This window comes from Strigops habroptila, chromosome 11 (assembly GCF_004027225.2).
Source record: "Strigops habroptila isolate Jane chromosome 11, bStrHab1.2.pri, whole genome shotgun sequence".
NCBI lineage: Eukaryota > Metazoa > Chordata > Aves > Psittaciformes > Psittacidae > Strigops > Strigops habroptila.
Genome location: NC_046360.1, coordinates 36,031,811 through 36,049,671, shown reverse-complemented (window position 1 = coordinate 36,049,671; position 17,861 = coordinate 36,031,811). Strand labels below are relative to the sequence as shown.

General features: G+C 58.4%; 2 protein-coding genes across 3 annotated transcripts in view; one reads left to right on the top strand and one right to left on the bottom strand.

Moving 5' to 3' along the window:
* Positions 1-229: 229 nt before the first annotated feature.
* On the bottom strand, positions 230-11,927 carry LHFPL4 (LHFPL tetraspan subfamily member 4). The gene is made up of 4 exons (XM_030502433.2): positions 11,333-11,927; positions 2,163-2,399; positions 1,968-1,984; positions 230-1,775 (listed from the first exon to the last, which is right to left on the bottom strand). The coding sequence occupies exons 1-4, from the start codon at positions 11,736-11,738 to the stop codon at positions 1,767-1,769; spliced, it is 669 nt and encodes a 222-aa protein (XP_030358293.1). The 5' UTR covers positions 11,739-11,927; the 3' UTR covers positions 230-1,766.
* A 1,251-nt stretch (positions 11,928-13,178) lies between these two features.
* Positions 13,179-17,861, top strand: part of MTMR14 (myotubularin related protein 14) — a 29,069-nt gene continuing 24,386 nt past the window's right edge. For both annotated transcript variants that reach the window (XM_030502397.1, XM_030502396.1), the window contains exons 1-4: positions 13,179-13,356; positions 13,428-13,573; positions 16,591-16,699; positions 17,701-17,776. In XM_030502397.1, coding sequence (XP_030358257.1) covers positions 13,234-13,356; positions 13,428-13,573; positions 16,591-16,699; positions 17,701-17,776 — 454 coding nt within the window. In that variant the 5' untranslated portion in view covers positions 13,179-13,233. The remainder of the gene's footprint in view (positions 13,357-13,427; positions 13,574-16,590; positions 16,700-17,700; positions 17,777-17,861) is intronic.

Sequence of the window (17,861 nt, the reverse complement as noted above, 5' to 3'; positions counted from 1 at the left end):
GTGCCAGCCTTTGTGGATGAAGGCTCAGCCCCATCTTTATCTTCCCCTTCTTCTTCCTTCCCCACCACAGCACTAACACCCACCCAGCTGCTCTCCCGCCCCGTGTAGCTGTGCCATGGCCGGGTCCTTCACCCTCCTCTCAAACCATCACCTCCTCTTCCTCGTCAGCGCCTGGAGCACCCCATGTCCCGCTCCCCCCCCCCCCCCCCCCCAGCACAGGCCTCCGAGCTCGTCTGGTTTGAATTATATTTTTCAATAAGGTTTTGTGAAACACCGTATCAAACTTTGTACTAAAATACAGATATATTACAGCTACTGTATTCCTTTCTCCACTGATTCGTGTGGTTTTTCTTCGTTTGTTTGGTTTCCAATTCAGCCGGCAGCAGCACTCTCCACTTGGCAATTCCCGGGCGCTGCCGGCACCGGGGGGCTCCCGCCGGCCCCGCTCCAGCGGGAAGGCCGGGGGCCGGAAGAGGGACGTTGCTGGCAGAGCCCGTTGGCAGCAGCACCGGCGCCGTCCCGGGTCACTTTGGCTCCCAGACGGTGTTTCTCGGCACAGCTCCGTCCCTCAGGGCACCACTTACCTGCTCCACCAGCCCTGGGCCGTGGCTCCTGCGGCGCCCTTCATTGCCATCCCCAGCGGCTCCGCTGCCTGTGGCCGTGCTCCTGCTCCGCTCCCAGCGCCTGGGTCCAGCCCTGCCAGGGGTCCCCCCCCCGTCCCCCGTGATCCCCGGGGAGCCGGGGCCCTGCAAACAGCCCCCGGCTGCTCGCACTGAGACACAGCCAGTGCTGAGGACTTTATTGCATTGCAGGGGCTGCAGCGACCCGAGCCCCCCGCGGCCGGGACCACGGTCCCATATGCCGGTGCGGGCAGCAGAGCCGCGGCCACCGGTGTCGGTGCCGGCTCTTGGGTGCTGTGTTGTGTGCGATGGAGGCTGGGTCGTGCTGGAGGCTGCCGGCTCCCCGCGAGGTGCAGCCAGGGCTGGGAACACTGGGGCACCCGTGTCCCCACGTGTGGCAGGGAGAGCCCGGTCACCAGTGGAGATAAAGCACCGTATGGGGATGGAGGGGGAAAGGCGTTTGGCAACAGCCCGCGGCCGGCTCGGGGAAGGGGCTTGGTGGGATGGGGGGGTCCTGCACCCACCCGGGGGGGGGGTTGTTGGCATGTTCGGCTGCTCCCACTTACCAGGGTTACATTCAGCAGCGGTGGCAGCGAAGCCCCTGCAGTGCCCGTGCTGGGGGGGGGGACAGCCTGTGGCCTGGCCACGCACCGGGAACACCACATCCCGGGGCAACGGGGGGGGGGGGGCTCGAGTCACTTTACCCTGTTTAAAGAATATGAATTTATACGTAAAAGTAGGGGCTGAGCCTCATCCCGGCCACCGGGTCCCCCCCGGCTGTGGAGACAGGATCACGGAGCTGTACAAAATGGGAGCAGGAAGGGGCCCGGAGCAGGGTGTCGCTGGGGTGTGCTGGGGTGGAGGCAGCGGGTCGGGGGATGTAGAAATCTGTTAAAAACTCTGGTTTCTCCTCGAAACGAAGCCGCGGTCGGACGCTGCTCTCGGACGGAGCGGGGTCGGGGCGTCCTCCCCCGGTGGGGGTGCATGGGATGGCGGTGCCGGCGTGGACATGGAGGTGGCCGCGGCGGGCGGGCGGCACGTCCCCGGGACGCGGTGTGGCCGCTGGCAGCAGATGAAGGGCGGGATGAGGAGGGAGCGCCCAGGCTGCCGGCTGAGGGAGGAGGGTCCTGCTGCGGCCGCTCGGCTTTATATCCTCTGCGGGGAGAGCAGAGCCGGTGTCGGGCAGGACCCACCGCCTTGTGCCACCAGCATGTGCCATGCACGTGCCTGTCCCCATTGCCTTGCACGGCCAAGGATCCCCCCACCTCATCCCATCCCATCCCACCCGGATGGAGCCACCCAGCACAGGCAGGGCTAAGGGATGGGACAACGACGCTCAGGACTTACCGCAGTGCCAACAAAATCTGTGGAAACAGAAGAGACGGTGTCAGGCAGGGACCAGCAGCTCGCTCCCACCCTGCCCGACCCCTCGCTTTGCCCATGGGGTGATGCTGCTGGAGGGGCTGAGCCCCCCAGGCTATTCCCACCTGGAATCCCCCCTCCGTGGCCACGGAGCAGGACCCCCGGTGGCGCTGCGCTCACCTTTGCTCTCTGTCTTGAGCTCCTCGTGCAGCAGGTCGTTCTGCCGGTTGCCGAGGACGAAGGCCAGGAAGGAGAGGATGAGGGCGTTGAGGATGCCGATGATGGCCAGGATGTAAGCCCAGCGCACGGAGCAGTCGCCCAGGGAATACTTCCCCGTCTTCTCCCCGCACATGTCCCGTATGGTCTCTGCATCCCAGCCGTCGGGGAAGATCATGCAGCCCAGCACCAGGCAGAGCGCTGCAGGGGGACAGGAGAGGGCAGCATCAGAGGGGGTGCCGGGTGCTGAGCCCCCTGGTCAGAACTCTCCTCATCACCACAAGCTTCCTGCATGTGGGCAGGAGCTGCAGGGATGCTGCAGCAGGGATGCTGCCTGCCGAGAGGGTCCTTGTCCCCAGGAGCCTCCGCACCTCGCAGCCTGTGCCGAGTGGGGAGATGTCAGGGAACATCAGGATGAAGGGGAAGGGAAATGCTGAGACAAAGCCTGTGACTGTCAAGGTAAAGAGCAACGTTTGCTTTTATAACTACTGCAAGTAGTAAAGTAGTTAGTAGCAGCTCTGCTCTGGAGACAGGCTGAGAGCTGGGCTCGTTCAGCCTGGAGAAGGCTCCAGGGAGACCTCAGAGCAGCTCCCAGTGCCTAAAGGGGCCATATTCTTCCCTATGAGGGTGCTGAGGTGCTGGCACAGGGTGCCCAGAGAAGCTGTGGCTGCCCCATCCCTGGCAGTGTTCAAGGCCAGGTTGGACACAGGGGCTTGGAGCAACCTGCTCTAGTGGAAGGTGTCCCTGCCCGTGGCAGGGGGTTGGAGCTGGATGAGCTTTAAGCTCCCTTCACCCCAAACCAGGCTGTGAAGTACAGAAGCTCCTCGCCCTGTGTCGGCTGGGAAGGATAAAATCACTAATGGTGCTGGCGAGCAGCTGGGATGCCAGCGAGCGTTTTGAGTTAGGGAAGAACCGAGCAGCTTGTACCCACACAAGAAACAAGGCACCTCCTTGTGCCCTGTTGCCGGAGGGACAGCAAACACCGGGCCAGGCACGAGAGCTGCCATAGCTGGTGAGCCCTCCGGTGCTGACGTGCCCTTTTAATGGCCTTTGGTGGGGAAGGGAAATCCCAGGAGCAGGAAAAGCGAGCGCAGGGCTGGGTTTGCACACACCAGGGCTCAGCACAGCCCTCGCATCCCGATGAGCCGCACTGCCGGCTCTCCCAAGGGAAGGGCAGGAATGCCGAGGGGAATCCATGCTCCGGCACACACCACCACCCGCATGCTGCTGCCTGGCTCTGCCTGCTCCACCCGCGTTACAAACCTGCTGGTAAAAGCTTTGCTGCAGGCAGAGGTGAGCTCTGTCACTGAGGTACCTCCATACACAGCCCCGGTGCCACCCTGGCACTGTACAAGGAGCCAACAAGCAGCATCTCCAACACACCATCACCAGGGACACCCAACCACATCTGGGACCAGAGCAACCCAAACCCACCCCCTCTGGAAGGCAACCAGCACCAGTGACATGTGCTGTGTGATAAATGGTGAGGAGAAACCTGTCCCTCCTGCTGACACGGGCACCTTGGGGCTAGATGGCTTTTACTTGCCCCAAGGGGACCTCAGGAGCAGCAGACCTGTGCCATGGACTCTTCCTGATAAAGCAGAGGTGCCAAGAGGGTTTTGGGATCCACTGATTTTAGGGTGCGGAGAGCTGAGGTGCCCTGTGGCCATCCCTGGTGCAGGGCTGGTCAGGCTGACACGAGCCAGGCTGGCGATGGGTACCGGCTGTAAGAGCTGTGCTGAAATCAGCGCGCAGGAGGAAAGAGCCACAAGTGGGTGGTGAGGCCAGAGGAGAGCGAAGGTGGCAGCAACACCCTCAGCAACAGCCCCTGCCAGCACAGAGAGAACACCAGGGCTGTGCTCCAGGGTGGAAGAGGGCAGGAAATGCACGTAAATGTAAGTAAGAAACAAGCCTAATCATCAGGTGCCAGTTTAACCCGCTGTGCTTTTGTGCACAGCCCTCGGCTGGTCCCTCCAGCAGCCCAGCAACAGCCCTGGGTCATTCCTTAGGCTCTGCATCAGTATTTGCTCTGTTTCTGAGCATCTATTAGGGCTCTGTGTGGATGCAGCTGCCTGAGTAAAGCAGGAGCTCACCGAGAGCCACCACAGCTACACGTGTGAGGGTCTGACAGGACAGCAGCAGGTCCCACACGTGGCTCACAGGGCAGTGATGCAGGACACAGTGGATTAATGCGTGGAGGATGAAAGACAGGGTTTAAGGTGAAAGCAGCAGCTCAGAAACACACAGCACACGAGCCACCGATGCGGGGGGTTGTCACAGCACAGCCATGGGCACTGCCAGGATGGATGGGGCTGGCTCTAACCTGTATCTACCCACCCTGGTCCCTCCTGTCCCTGTGTGCCCGCTCTGCAGTGGGAGCCTGTGCTGGTGGAGCAGCTCCAGGAGCTCTCATAGCCCCTGTTTGACAGAGGGAATGAACCTACATGTTCACCACCAGGGTAAAGGAGGGTGTCCAAGTGCACGTACCCAGCCAGACTCCTCTGCTTGAGGGTGACCTGAGGCCTGTTCCCACAAGGGAAGCTCTGCAGCTCCCTGGGCCGTGGCCACACAGACCAGGTCCTCTCCCAACGAAGAGCAGCGCTCTCCTCTTCCCGTCTGTCCCACGTGTTCCCAGCATCGAGCCTCTCTCTGTCCTCTGCTCTGTCACAAGCAATTCCCTTTCCCGCGTGTCCCCAGGCTGCCTGTGTCCTGGAAACACCTTCCTGTGCCTGCAGCAAGGAGCAACATGGAGCAGAGCAAGAAGAAGGAGAGGATCCCCTGAGGTGGACAGGCCTTGATGCTGCCCTTCTCACCAAGCCCCTCGCAGTGGGTCTGAGGGACATGAGGACGGGGCTCTGCTGCTGTTAGAGAGGAACAACAACCCAATTCCCATCCATTTTGCTTTAAATTCCCATTCTTCTGAGGGTGTAATGCTGGTCCCTACTACCAGTGGCACTGAGGAGGAGCTTTGTCACACACCACAGCTGCCATCCCTCCCTCAGGATCAGGCTCCAACTTCCTCTTCCAGAGTTTTCCCAGTTGGAAAGACGGATTTGTGTCTGGGCATTCTGGTGCTCACAGGGGCAGGGTGTACGGGGAGGGATCCTGCTGGAGCTGGGGCTCTGGCCCCAGGGAAAGTGGCATTTCTTGGCTTGCTTTTGCAGGTGGTTCATGGATTGAGGCTCCTCAGTGCTCCCTCGGACCCTACAAATGAAATGGGAATCTCAAGGGCTTTTGATATCCTCGCAAAAGAAATTAATTGAAAGGAATTCAATGTTATGACTCAGGCTGCAACACTGGAGCGGGATTTCAGCAGAGGGATGAGGAGGCTCCTCCTGGCAGGATAACACCCCTGGGTGGAAGGTGTATTTAGCTGATTTGGACTGTGAGTAACCCACACGTTTGCTGAGGGCCTGGCTTGGGCACAGCGAGGTGTTTGACCTCGCAGGCAGTGGCTCGTCCTCCTTCAGGCTCAGTTGCTGTCCCTGCCCTCATGCACATCACTCCCACCTTCACTGCAGTCACATCTCTCTGCCAGGGGTATTTTGGTGACCCCCCCAGCCCCTCATATCTACCTTGTGCCAAAGGGGAGGAAGCTCTTGCTGCCACATGCCCACAGCCGCTCGCTGCGATGCTGTGCCATCAGCAGATGGGGGTCCCCACTGCAGATCCCCAACATAGAATCAATTAGGTTGGAAAAGACCTTCAAGATCATCAAGTCCAACCTTCACCCCGTGACTACCAAGTCCTGGTGCCCCTGGGCGCTGCACAGCAGCCCTGAATCCCCAGGAAACAGGGGTTAGGAGGTGGCTTTGGAGTCTGGAGTGGCTGTTTCTCATAGGAAACCTCCTGAGAGCTGAGCACTGAAAGGAAAGGGAACGAACAGAGCTTCCCCCCCTCCTTTTCCCCCCTCCTAAAAATAGAAATCCCTCAAAACCAAAGGAAACCCAAAGGCAGCATGCTCGGGATGGCCAACCCCAGCCATTTACACAGACAGCAGCTCCCTTACGACACTTTGCTCCACAGCCTGTTTCCGAGCCAAAAACTCAGCAGGCTTCGGAATGGAGTTAGGAGGTTGCATGAATCCGAACTGACAGTTACTTTATCTGGAACAACAGTTATGGGATGTCAGCTCCAGGACACCAGCGGCTCCGAAACGCCCGCTCAGTCCTTCCCTGCGGCTCCACGGGCACGTTAACAGCTACTACGGGAGGCTCGCGCTGCCTCCCGACGCCTGCCGCACGGATACGAGGGCTGCGCTCCCGTTCCCGCTGCACGACAGGGGAAGGAGAGGGGGAATCTTCAGGAAAGGTTTTTTGGGGGCCAGAAGCTGGTATTTCAGTAAACGCAAAGGGGTTTTTTTTTAGCGATGTCTCCTTTTTGCTGCAGGGTGGGCAGGGGAAGCTCAAGGGTCATTTATTGGCTTTATTTCTCCTTTGGGCAGAGAAAGGGCTTGAGGCTGCTTCACCCTCAATCCCAGCAGCTGCCCCAGTTATCTCCTAGCTGTTTGGAGCAGCGGTTATGTGTCATCTGCTTTTTCATTAGGAATTTCAATGAATGACTTTTATATCCATGAAAACAAGTCCTAACCTCTCCACAGACATGCCGAAACGATGCTGTGCAGCTGCACAGTGTGAGGGGTCCCCAATCAGTGGCAAATGCAGCTCAGGTGCAAAAGATGAAGCTGCTGATCAAGGTTCTGCCCCTGCTCCTGCTTCACACGCTGCTGGGTGGGAAGGGCCCAGCTGAGACATGAGTAGAACTCCAAAGGGAGTGTCCCAAAGGAGGAAAGGGCTGAGATGCTGATGTATTATCACATTGCAAGGTGCCTGATGGCAGAATTAGCTCCAAAGTGCTGCTGATAAAGACAAACCCCAGCCCCACGGCCAGTGCCACAGAATGGCACCCCATGTGTCGTGCTTGTGCCTGGCCTGAGGGAGCTGGAAGGTGTCACCACACTGATCGATGGACTTGAAACGCAGGGAAACACCTTCAAAAGTGGCCAGCCACCCTCTCCATGCTATGAGGGACCGTGTGCTCAGCCAGCTGCCTCTTCTGACCCTCAAGAGACCGTAAGTACAAAACCAAAGCCCTCCTGCAAACAGACCCCTGGGGTGACTGTCCTCATGAGGAGGACCTGCGGATGCAGTGCCAGGCAGAACTGCCTGGGGTGTCTCACTGCAGCGTTAGTGCTGGACCCGAGGACAACTCTGTTCAAAGCTCAGAATTAACTCATTTATGTCACAGCAGAGAACTGAGGAGTCAGAGGAAATGCTCAGGCCCTGGGCAGCCTCCTCAGCACATGGTGGTGGTGTATTCCTGTGCTCTGGACTCCAGGAGATGATTCCTATGTGGTCCCTCGAACAGAGGCATCCACAGAATCACCCCAGCTCCTGCCCCTGCCCTCCATGGAGGGTGCACAAGTGGGATCACCCAAACAGCCCATTTCTCCTCAAGTAAGCATGATCCCATGGGACTTTCGGGGGGAGCTCCTCTCCTAGTTTCGAGGCCTGGAGTGGCACCAGGGTGCTGTCAGTCTTGCAGTTGTTGACATGCTTATGTTAAAGGCCCATTTCTGTTTTATAACAGAAGGATTTAGCCAAATCTCCACTTTGGTGTTCCTGGGATTTGAGGAGGGCAGATGGCTGTGCTGCTATGTGCGCTAAAGCACAGTCTTTCCTCTTAACTAGATCCAGTTCTCTCCTGGGGGGGCAGTGGCTTTGGAGCTGGAGCTTTCTGTGAAGCTCTAATTAAACCCTTCCTTGATTGTTGTCCACTAATGAGACATTGATGATTTAAACCTTTCTTTTTTTTCCTGAAAGAGATATTGAATTCCCCGTCCTCATCCCCCCTTCCTGCTCTTGGTTTTCCTCTTCTGAAGACTTCCCTCTCAGCAGCCCTGTATTCTGCACTGGCCATGCCATAGGGATGGGGTGGACCCACCTCTTCCCCATCTCTCTGCCTTGCACCTTGTTAACCTGGTTTTCACCAGTGAGACCATGAAACTTTAGGCCTCGCTGTTGCTTCTGCTGTAGTGGTGTGAGTCCTCCTCCAGCTAAAACCCCACTGAGGCAGGAGGAATGCCATTCCCTTCTCCAAGCCCTCTGCTCTGGCACAACCCTCCAGCCTCCCAAGGCAGGCGAATCTCCAAAGCTGGCCAGCGCCTGCATCAGGCCACATCCCTGCCCTACCCATGGGACTTACCCCATGGTGTCCCCTCCATGGGTCACAGCAGCTCCTTCTCCATGCACAAGGTAACGCATCCACCTGCGGCTGCCTCTGACGTGCCCAGGGAAGTTCAGCCCTGCCCAGCCCCTCCAAGACAAGGCTCCCTCTGGCCAAGACACGCCACCGCCTCTGTGTCCCGGCCCTCCCTGATGGTGACACCAGCCTCTCCTGCAGGACAGAAGCACCTTCCCCATCCCAGAGCAGGGTGGATGGCCAGTCTCTGTTAATGGAGCGGGGCCAGAGAAGGGCACCGGAGCTGGTGCAGGGCCTGGAGCACAAGTGTGATGAGGAATGGCTGAGGGACCTGGGGGGGTTTAGTCTGGAGAAGAGAAGGCTCAGGGGGGACCTTATCGCTCTCTGCAACTGCCTGACAGGAGGATGGAGCCAGGAGGGGGCTGGTCTCTGCTCCCAAGGAACAAGGGATGGGACAAGAGGAAACAGCCTCAAGCTGCACCAGGGGAGGTTTAAACTGGATATTAGGAACAATTTCTTCCCCCAGAGGGTGCTCAGGCATTGGAACAGGCTGCCCAGGGAAGAGGTGGAATCACTGTCCCTGGAGGGGTTCAAAACCCATGTAGACAAGGCCCTTAGTGACATGGTCTAGTGATGGCTTTGGCAGTGCTGCATAACAGTTTGACTTCCTGATCTTAAAGGTCTTTTCCAACCTGCTTGATCCTATGATCCTACGAATGCTGCCTTGACCCTCCCCAGCACACACAGGCCGTGTGTCCGTGCTGCTCCCAGCCAGGCCTGGGCTGGCTGGGGCCAGGAGAACCAGCCCATGGCCCCTGCAAGCCGCATCCTCAGGGCTCTCACAAGTGCAGTTCTGAGCAACACAAGTGTAGCCACAGGGTGCAAAGTGTGAGCAGGGACAAGCCCCAGGGCAGGGCGAGGGGCACCCAGAGGTGGCAGCAGCAGGGTGCTGAGCTGGGGCAGGACAGGAGGCACCGGGGAGGAAGCCCAGAGCTGCCTTCAGTGCAGTGCCCTCCACCACACAGCTCCCTGTGCAGCAGCAGCAGCTCCAAGCCACTTGATTAAGCTGCTGACAATCAGGAGGATTTGGGCTCTGAGCTTGCCTGAAACTGGTAAATCTTCAGGGCAGGGAAAATTAAAGATGAAGGAATTTCCTGATAAGCCAAAGGTCTGGCTGTGGTCCTGCTCTGGGTGAGGAGAGGGCAGGCTTCCCAGCACAAGCTCCCAGCATGGGGGGCTGCATCCTCCCACATCAATGATGGGCCCTTCTCCCAGGGAGCGGGGCTGGAGTCCTTTCATGAGGAATATGGGGGGCTCTGGGTCCTTCTGGTGGAAGCTCTGGCTCTGTTCACACTTTGTATGCGTTGGGAGTAACACAACGTCTTCCCACAGGTGGTAAAACTGGAGATAAAAGGAAGTGAAGGGTCTTTTCTCAGGGGGTTTCTCCAAAAAGAAGAGACTCTCAGTGAGGACAGCTTGGAGGTCTCTGCACAGGGGGATGCTTGGGATCCTTACCAATATATGCACCAGGTCCCCTTATGGAGAAAAGTTTGGGCTGCTGTATGGTGTTGCTTTGAGGACTGAGTCTATGAAGGTGTCGGGGTACATCCATGGTGGGGTTTCTTATGTGGAGGGAGCTGAGGAAGATTTATAGACATTGCCACTTTTGGGGAGGGAATGACTGGACGTGAGCCTGTGGTCACTTCTGAGGGGCCATCAAGGTAAGTGCGTGGTGTCTCTCTGTGGGAAGTGCTGCACTTGGGGTCTCTCTGTGCAGAGCTGGGGAAGGTCTGTCCTCACCAGCCCTTTCATGATGCTGGAGGGAGGGGGGCCAAGCACAGCACCTCTTTAAGGGGGAGCTGAAGGGTCTGTCTGTGCACAGGCGCTTTAAAGGGTCCATGCAGGGGCTCCTGCCAGTGATGGGGTGCCTTCAGGAGCTGGGGGTTCCCCTGGGGGTGGGCTTGCTCAGGGATGCCCTTGGAGCTGTGTAGACAGGGAGACTAGTCCCTGATGTGGGGTGCCCCAGGGATCTGGGTCCCTAGGGGGCTGCTGGTCCTAGGTCCAAGGTGTCCAAAGGCATCCTTGCAGCTGGTCCTTGACTCTGTGGGACAGTCCTTGCCTAGGGTACCCCAAAGCTGGTCCCTGACTGGGGTGTACTGGGGTGCCCCGAGGCTGGTCCTTGGATCAGGCTGTCCTGGGGTGCCTGTTGTGGGTCCCTGATCCAGCTTTCCCGCTGGGATCAGAGCTTGCCTGCAGAGCCCTGGGTGCCAGTGCCCTGAGCTGGTGGCAATTCCTGGTGCTCTGTCAGTGATAGTGCCTGGCCTGGGTGTCCCAGGAATCCCTGAGGTGTCCTGGGACCAGTTCCTGTCTGGGATGGATGTCCTATGAATCCACAGTACTTGTACCCAGCCGGGCTTTCTCAGGCAACCCTGGTGTTCCTTGTGGCCAGGGGCCCTGATAACAGTGCTTGGGGAGCCCTGTGTGCCGGTGCCCCAAGCCAGCGCCCATTCCCAGTGCTCAGTCAGTGCTAGTGCCTGGCTTGGGTGCCCCAGGAAGCCCTGGGGTGTCCTGGAACCAGTTCCTGGCTGGCATGTCCTATGGAAACACAGTAATTATGCCCAGCTTTCTTAAGTCACAGGCCCTGATACCAGCGCATGGGGCACCCTGTGTGCCGGTGCCCCTAGCCGGCACCCATTCCTGGTGCTCAGTCAGTGCTAGTCCCTGCCCTGGGTGTCCCAGGAAGCCCTGGAGCTATTTCCTGGAACCACATCCCCGCATCGCTTGGCCCTTGCCCAGCTTCCTTGAGCAACCTTGGTGTTCCCTTCCTCCAGCAGCCCCGCTCCCACCACCGGGAGCTCCCAGGGGGGTGCCAGCACCCGCCTCCCGCTGTCGCCGCTGCTGTGGCACGCCCGGTGCCCGGTGCCGGTGGGTACCTGCCAGCAGCTGCATCCAGGCGCAGATCTTGTACACGGTGGCGGTGTTGCAGAAGAAGAAGAGGGCGAAGCAGGTGATGCAGCCCAGCGTCAGCACCATGGACAGCAGCACGAAGAAGGCCGCCGCCTGGAAGGCGCCCGAGGGGATGGTGCTGAAGTCGGTGAAGGAGCCGCGGCACGACAGCTCCCGGCCCGCCAGCCCGCTGCCCACACAGTAGTGGAACAGCCCGAAGTAACCGGGCTTGGGCGTGTTGACGCTGTCTCCCACCCAGTACGGTTGGATGAAGACCACCACGTTGATGATGGCGAAGCAGATGGTGAAGATGGCCCACAGCACGCCGATGGCGCGCGAGTTCCGCACGTAGTTGTCATGGTACAGCTTGGAGGCTTCCTGCGAGGGCAGCATCCTGCCGGCGGTGGAGCTGGAGGGGGGGGGCTCGACGGCGGGGAGCCCGCCCCGGGGTGAGGGGATAAAGGGGAAGGGGAGGGGGGGCCCCGCGGCCTAGGCGCGCCCGCGGGCTGCCGGCCCCTGCGCCACCCGCGCCGCCATCTTGGCTGCCGCCTCTGCGCCCCGTGCGCGCCCCCGCGGGTGCGCGCCTTCCTCCCGCCCCCCCCCGCCCCACTCCCCACTGCGGAGACGAGCCGAGAGCCGAGCCCGCCGCGCGCGCCCCGAGGGGAATCGGGCCGCTTCGGCTCCGCCCGCTGAGGGCTCGGCGGGGTTCGGAGCGCCTCGCGACGGGCTCGGCCCGCTCCCCGGCGAGGTTCGGAGCGCGCTCGGTAACTTTCGGCTCTATTCGGGCCGCCTCGGTAAGGCTCGGAGAGGGTCACCTCAGTGGGGCTGAAGCGGAGGCTCCGCTACCCCCGGGTCGCTCCGCGGCGCAGCCCCGCCCAGTGGCGGCCGCTCATCCCCGCCGTGCCCGCACGCGTGGTTAACGCCAGCAGGTACATGAGTGAACGTTCACCCTCCCGGTCCCTCCTCCGCGGGCCCGGCGGAGCCCCGCGGGCTGGCAGAGGAGCCCCCCGAGCGGGCGGCGGCCCCCTCCAGCCGCTTGGCGTGGCCGGTGCAACCCAGCCGGTGCCAGCGTGGCTGTAGAGGCGCTGGGAGCAGCAGGACCTGCCCCGGGGCCTCTCGTGTGCCCGGCGGTGCCGGCCTGAGGTGCGGGTACGGTGATCGGTGCCCTGCAAGCCCCCCCTTCCGCAACACACCGGCACCGGACCGCCTGCGGGCGGTGTCCTGCGGCTGAACTCCGCTTTCATGAGCTGCTCCATCCTCTTCCCCGTCCCGTCAAGGTTCGCGGAAGATTCGCCAAACAGACACATGCAGAGGTAAAAAAATCTTTGTATTCTCCCGCTACGCAAAGCACCCGCCCGGTGCGGGGCAGCGGTGCCTGTTAACCTGGTACAAGCAGTCCCAGCTAGCGCCCGCACCATCCCCGCCGCCGCTCCCGTGGCACTGCCGGTGCCACACTGGCTTCATGTCTCCGCTCCCGCCCCGAGCGGCCGGTTCGGGATTCCTCCCCCGGGGCCCGCCCAACTTCGCCCCGTCCCTCCGCGGATCTAAGCGCGGTTTCGCAAAGCCTCAGCGTCCCGCAGCTCGGGGCAGCCCCGGTGTTGGGGAGCACAGCCCGCTCCCACCGGCGGTGCCTCCGCCGGACCCGGCTCCTCCAGGCCTCGCACCGAGCACCTCGCCGCCGGGGGCTCCGCGGGGCCCGGGGGAGGGCGGTGGGAGCGGGGAGCGCGAAGCGGAGCGCACCGGAACGGCGCCCGTCGCATCCCAATGACGCCCCGGGCGGACGGAAGAGGCGTGGCGCCTCCGCCGCCGGTGATTGGGAGGGCGGGCGGAAGCGGCGGCGGCGGCGGGCGGGGCGGCGGCATGGGCCGGCGGCGGTGAGCGGCGCGGGATGGCGGCGGCCCGCGGCTGCCCCCCGGCGGGCTGCGGGGACCGCGCCCTGGCCGAGCTGCTGCTCGAGTTCTCCCGGGCTCAGTACCGCGCGAAAGACGGCGGGGGCGCCGCCGCCGCTAAGGTGAGGGGCTCGGGACTGGGGGGCGGTTAGGGGCGACCGGGAGCCGGTCGCTGAGCGGTGTCTGTGTGCAGGTGGATCGGATCGAGCGGCGGTGCCTGGAGCTCTTCGGCCGCGACTACCGCTACAGCGTCATCTCCAACGCGCACGGCGAGGTGTGCGCCCACTACCCGCGGCACATCGTCCTCCTGGAGCGCGATGCCGGCGCCGGCCGCGACCCGTAAGGCTCCCGCTACCACCGGTGCCCCCCCTCCCCGCACTGCTGACAGCACACGGAGGCGGCTTCGCGTCTTGCCCCGGGGAGCTTCCGCGCCTACCGGCAGCCACTACCGCTCCGGGGCTGCCGCCGGCGGGGGGAAGCCCCGCCGGGTTGTGCTGCGGCTAATTATAGCGGGCGGTGTCATCCGCTTCCGGGCGCCCCTCGCCGCCTGCCAGGGCTGCGCTCGCTGCCGCGCTCCTCTTGGGCCTCCTGGGTGAAAGCTGTGCTTTGAGGGGTGCGAAGGGAGCGGGGCGCTCCGGGGCAGCGTGCGGTGCTTGAGCAGAGCCAGGCACGGCGTTGGCTCCGAACGACTCCTGCTCGTGGCACCGTGTGTGATGCTCTCCTTATCTTGATGAAGTGCCCGTGGTCTTCCTGGAAGGCCTCTGGTTAGAGAAAGTTTAGTCTGGAAAGCGTTTTGAGGTAGGGGGTGCTGATAGGGGCTGCACAGACGAGACAACCTTGGCAGGAGAAGTTCTGCCCCCACCATGGTACGTGTGTCAGTGGGTGCTGCAGGTTAGTGAGCTAACGGGAAGTGCTGGCTTGCAGTTTAGTACAAGTCTAAGCCAACCTCTCTCTGGACTTTGACCTACGAGCTTAGAATCACTTTGGTCTGGCTTCTGGCTGTTAGCTGCTCCCTGCAGCTCTAACCATAGCCTCTCAGCTTTTATTTTGGCTTCCAACAAAACATAATGCAATCTTGCTGTCTTAACTGTGTCCACGACAAGAGTAACATGTTCAGAAGGATGGCGGTCACTGAGTTCTCTTCCCCTGTCCAGCTGCTTTGCCTGAGGAGGGCAGACTGTCCACCACGGTGCTGGCACGTGGGCTGGGTGCTGTGGGACGGGTGTCTTTGGCACCAGCTACAGCTGATTATCAGGTGGGATAATTTCTGCTTGATGGTTGGATCAGGTTAGAAAAGGCGGCTTTTTTTTCCCCCTTGCTGCAAAAAAAGGGAAACTGAGCTCTGAAGCTGTAACTGCGACCAGGAGTGCCTTTAGGGAAGAGAAACAGAATGCTTCTGCTTTTCTTGTTCTTGCAAAAGGAAAGGATGCTTCATTCCCCTGACGAGTGTTCAAAATACACTCGCACTCAGCACCCTGTTTTCTTCCAGAGCTTTGCAATCAGCACTGGTAGTTACACTTGAATTACTGATTCTTTCCACATCTCAATTTGCTGTCCCAGAGAGTCATGGAAACCATGACCTCCATCAGCACTCTCCCCCTGGTTTCTGGGTGATATCCTCTGTAAAAGCTGCTGATCATTTTTAGACAAATCTGGGTTTTCATTTCATCATTGTGCTTTGTGGACTAATGATTTCATAGAGACTGTGCTTCTGTGTTACAGAACACAAGTGAAGGGGACATTCCCTCTAGGTCTTTGGCTGCTTTTCATCTTGGTAATGTTCTTCATCAGATGGTAAGATCTTCTTGAAGTGTGCAGGGTGCTTCTCGCCTCTCACCAGGGTTTCTGGGGGCAGTTCTCACCTATGTGAACTCCGCACTGTCCCATCCATTCTGCTGCTGCAGCTGCTTCTGAAGCCAGGCAGGGAACCAGCAACAAATGGGTGTTTTAAGCCCAGATCGGTTTCTTGATCCTGTTTGTTCTGTGGCTGGACAGCTGGAGCATGAAAGGATGCTTTCTCCTCAAAGTTTCTATCAGTACTCTGGAATCAGGCAGCTGCAGGGGGTAACAGGAGGAATTTGGTGCATGGTTTTGGCTCCTTGGTCAGGTGCTGCTTGTGAGGAGCCACAGAAAGTAGCACAGTGATTCTGACACCTAAGAGCTCTTTCCCTGTGCTTAGAGGTCTCTGATGTCCCCCCAGAAGGAGCAGGCAGACGCTGCAGGGGATGGAGGGATGTGCTCAGTTCTTTAGTGTGGTTGTACCTGATGAAAACATCCAGATCTCAGACACAGGCCATGTCTTTGGTTTGACCTGACCGTCCTGTGATGTGTCTGCACTCCAAATGTGATCACAGTTGCACATTATCTAACATTGTGAGATAACATTTTGATTCCAGTGCTGTTATGGCTACCCAAAGAGAAGCACCTTTCCTTCAGGCCTAAAATATAGGTGCTTGCTCTTAGAGAAAATGTGTCCCTTACATTTAAAAAGATTAATTCAGATGAGCTCCATGGCACGGGGGTCTGGGTTTGGGGGGAGGGTGAGCAGGGAATTAATACAGAAGTAAGGTAGCCCAGCAGTATCTTCTGGAAAACAAACTTCTGAAGATCCCCTCCACCTGAAAGTAAGAAAAACAGGGTTAAGATACACATTATTCCTTCCACCTCATTCTCCACCTCGTGCCAGGCAGCCTGAATGCTGCTCCTTCACACTGCTGGTGGAGTGCTCTGGTTTCTGAGCCGCCTTCAGTAGATTTCCTCCTACCTGTGCTGCTTTTAATCACTTCTCCCTGCAAGAGCCTCACACCTGTTCTTCAGAGCAGCATCTCCCCTTCCTACAGCAGCCTCCTTACAACTATGTTTGTTTACTATGTTTGTCTCTAGCTTTGCTGGTGATGGTTCTTGAGACGAGAAGAGTGGAGCATGGGTAGTTGCTGAGAGGTGAAACCTGGTGTCTTGTCTCAGCTCCTGGGGAGGTGCTTCTCTTGCAATTTCTGATCTTCCAGGCATTTGATTTTTGCTGAATCCTGTATTCTGCGCTTGGAAGCAGTGCTGTGGAGCTATTCTGGTAACACCATCTTAAAGTTCTTGTTTCCGTCTCTATTTGCATTTGCAAAGGAAACATAAAGGCAGGTAGAAAAACAACCCCACAACCAAATCTGAATGTCAGAATCTGTCAAAGTTTCAAAATCATTGGGAATTATACACGAAGGAATCTCTTCTCAAGCAAAGCAATACTTACAGAAGTGTCCTCCTGCTTGCTAACTTCAGAGGCTCGCAGGTGAAAGGGATGGGGATCACAGCCCAGGGTGTGTGGGGAGATGCTCTGTGTGCTGACCCAAATCTCTGTCCACTAGGTTTGAGAGCACTGTGCAGGTTGGCAAACTGCAGGACCTCATCAACCGGAGTAAGATGGCGAGGTGCAGAGGCCGCTTCGTCTGCCCAGTCATTCTGTACAAGGGAAAGGTAAAGCTTCATGGGTCACCTCTCTTAGCTTCAAAAAGGACCTTTCTCCCTCTGTTTGACCTGTGCAGCCACATCTTCAGTTGCTTGTCACCTTTCTGAATGCTGGAAAAATCCTTACTTAAGTGCAGGCAGGCAGCCTGTAGCAGTAGGTAGCCTGTCTAGGCTGCATAAACCATTTGTGGGGGTCTTCAAGCTATTTTACCCCACCATTGCACTAAAGAGCTAACATTGCCCCCATGTATATGTCCCTTCTGAAGGACCAAAGCTATTTGGTCTTTGAGAGGGAAAGAACAACTGTTGCCACTTTCTGCCCCTTACTCTTCCCAGCAGTGAGCTCCCTTTGAATAACTTTTCCCTCTAAAAAGAAGTTTCCCTGCGTGTTCCCTGGGGAGGCAAGATTGCATTAATGGTCTTATGAATGTGTGGGCTTGTCTGCAAGGGGAGCTGTAAGAAAGTGAAATTACATTCATTTTCATGTGGATTAGTTAAACTGCATTGAAGCCCTGTAGGAATAGTCTCAGTTAAAGTTTAAATAGCTTAATTCAGTTTTCTTTAGTTCAATTTAGAAGCGCTGTATGAATAGCAAAATCATACCTGTGACCATTTTAGTGCAGCTTGACTAAAGCCATCGTGGGCTGGCCCTGCTGACCTTTACTGCCTGGAGCCACACTGGGACCATCTATAACCTTATCCACAAGAATGTGGGAATAAGACTCAAGCAGGGTATTAACAGAGCACAGACCTTGCTAACTTGGCAGGAATTGACTGTATCAGTGAATTGGAGAACTAGAAATGAAAATGTGATTTAAAAACCAGCTACAGATAAAGGCACTTGATGAGTTTGGATAACTCAATCTGGACCAGGGAGCAGGGGAGGCTGCTGGGAGGTGGTAGCTGTAGGTACCAACCGTTTCTATGTAACGTGACAGCACATAGGCCAGAGACATGATAAGGGGAAGACTCCTGGAGCATGGGTGGTTAATAACAAAATCTCCCTCCAGCATATTTGCAGATCAGCAACACTGGCTGGCTGGGGAGAGCTCTATGGGCGCACTGGCTACAACTATATCTTCTCAGGTGAGTGAGGAGCTATTTTCTGAGGTAACCACTGTCAGGCTGGTCAGTGCTGGGACAGTGACCTACACATGAGAGCAAGCTCTTC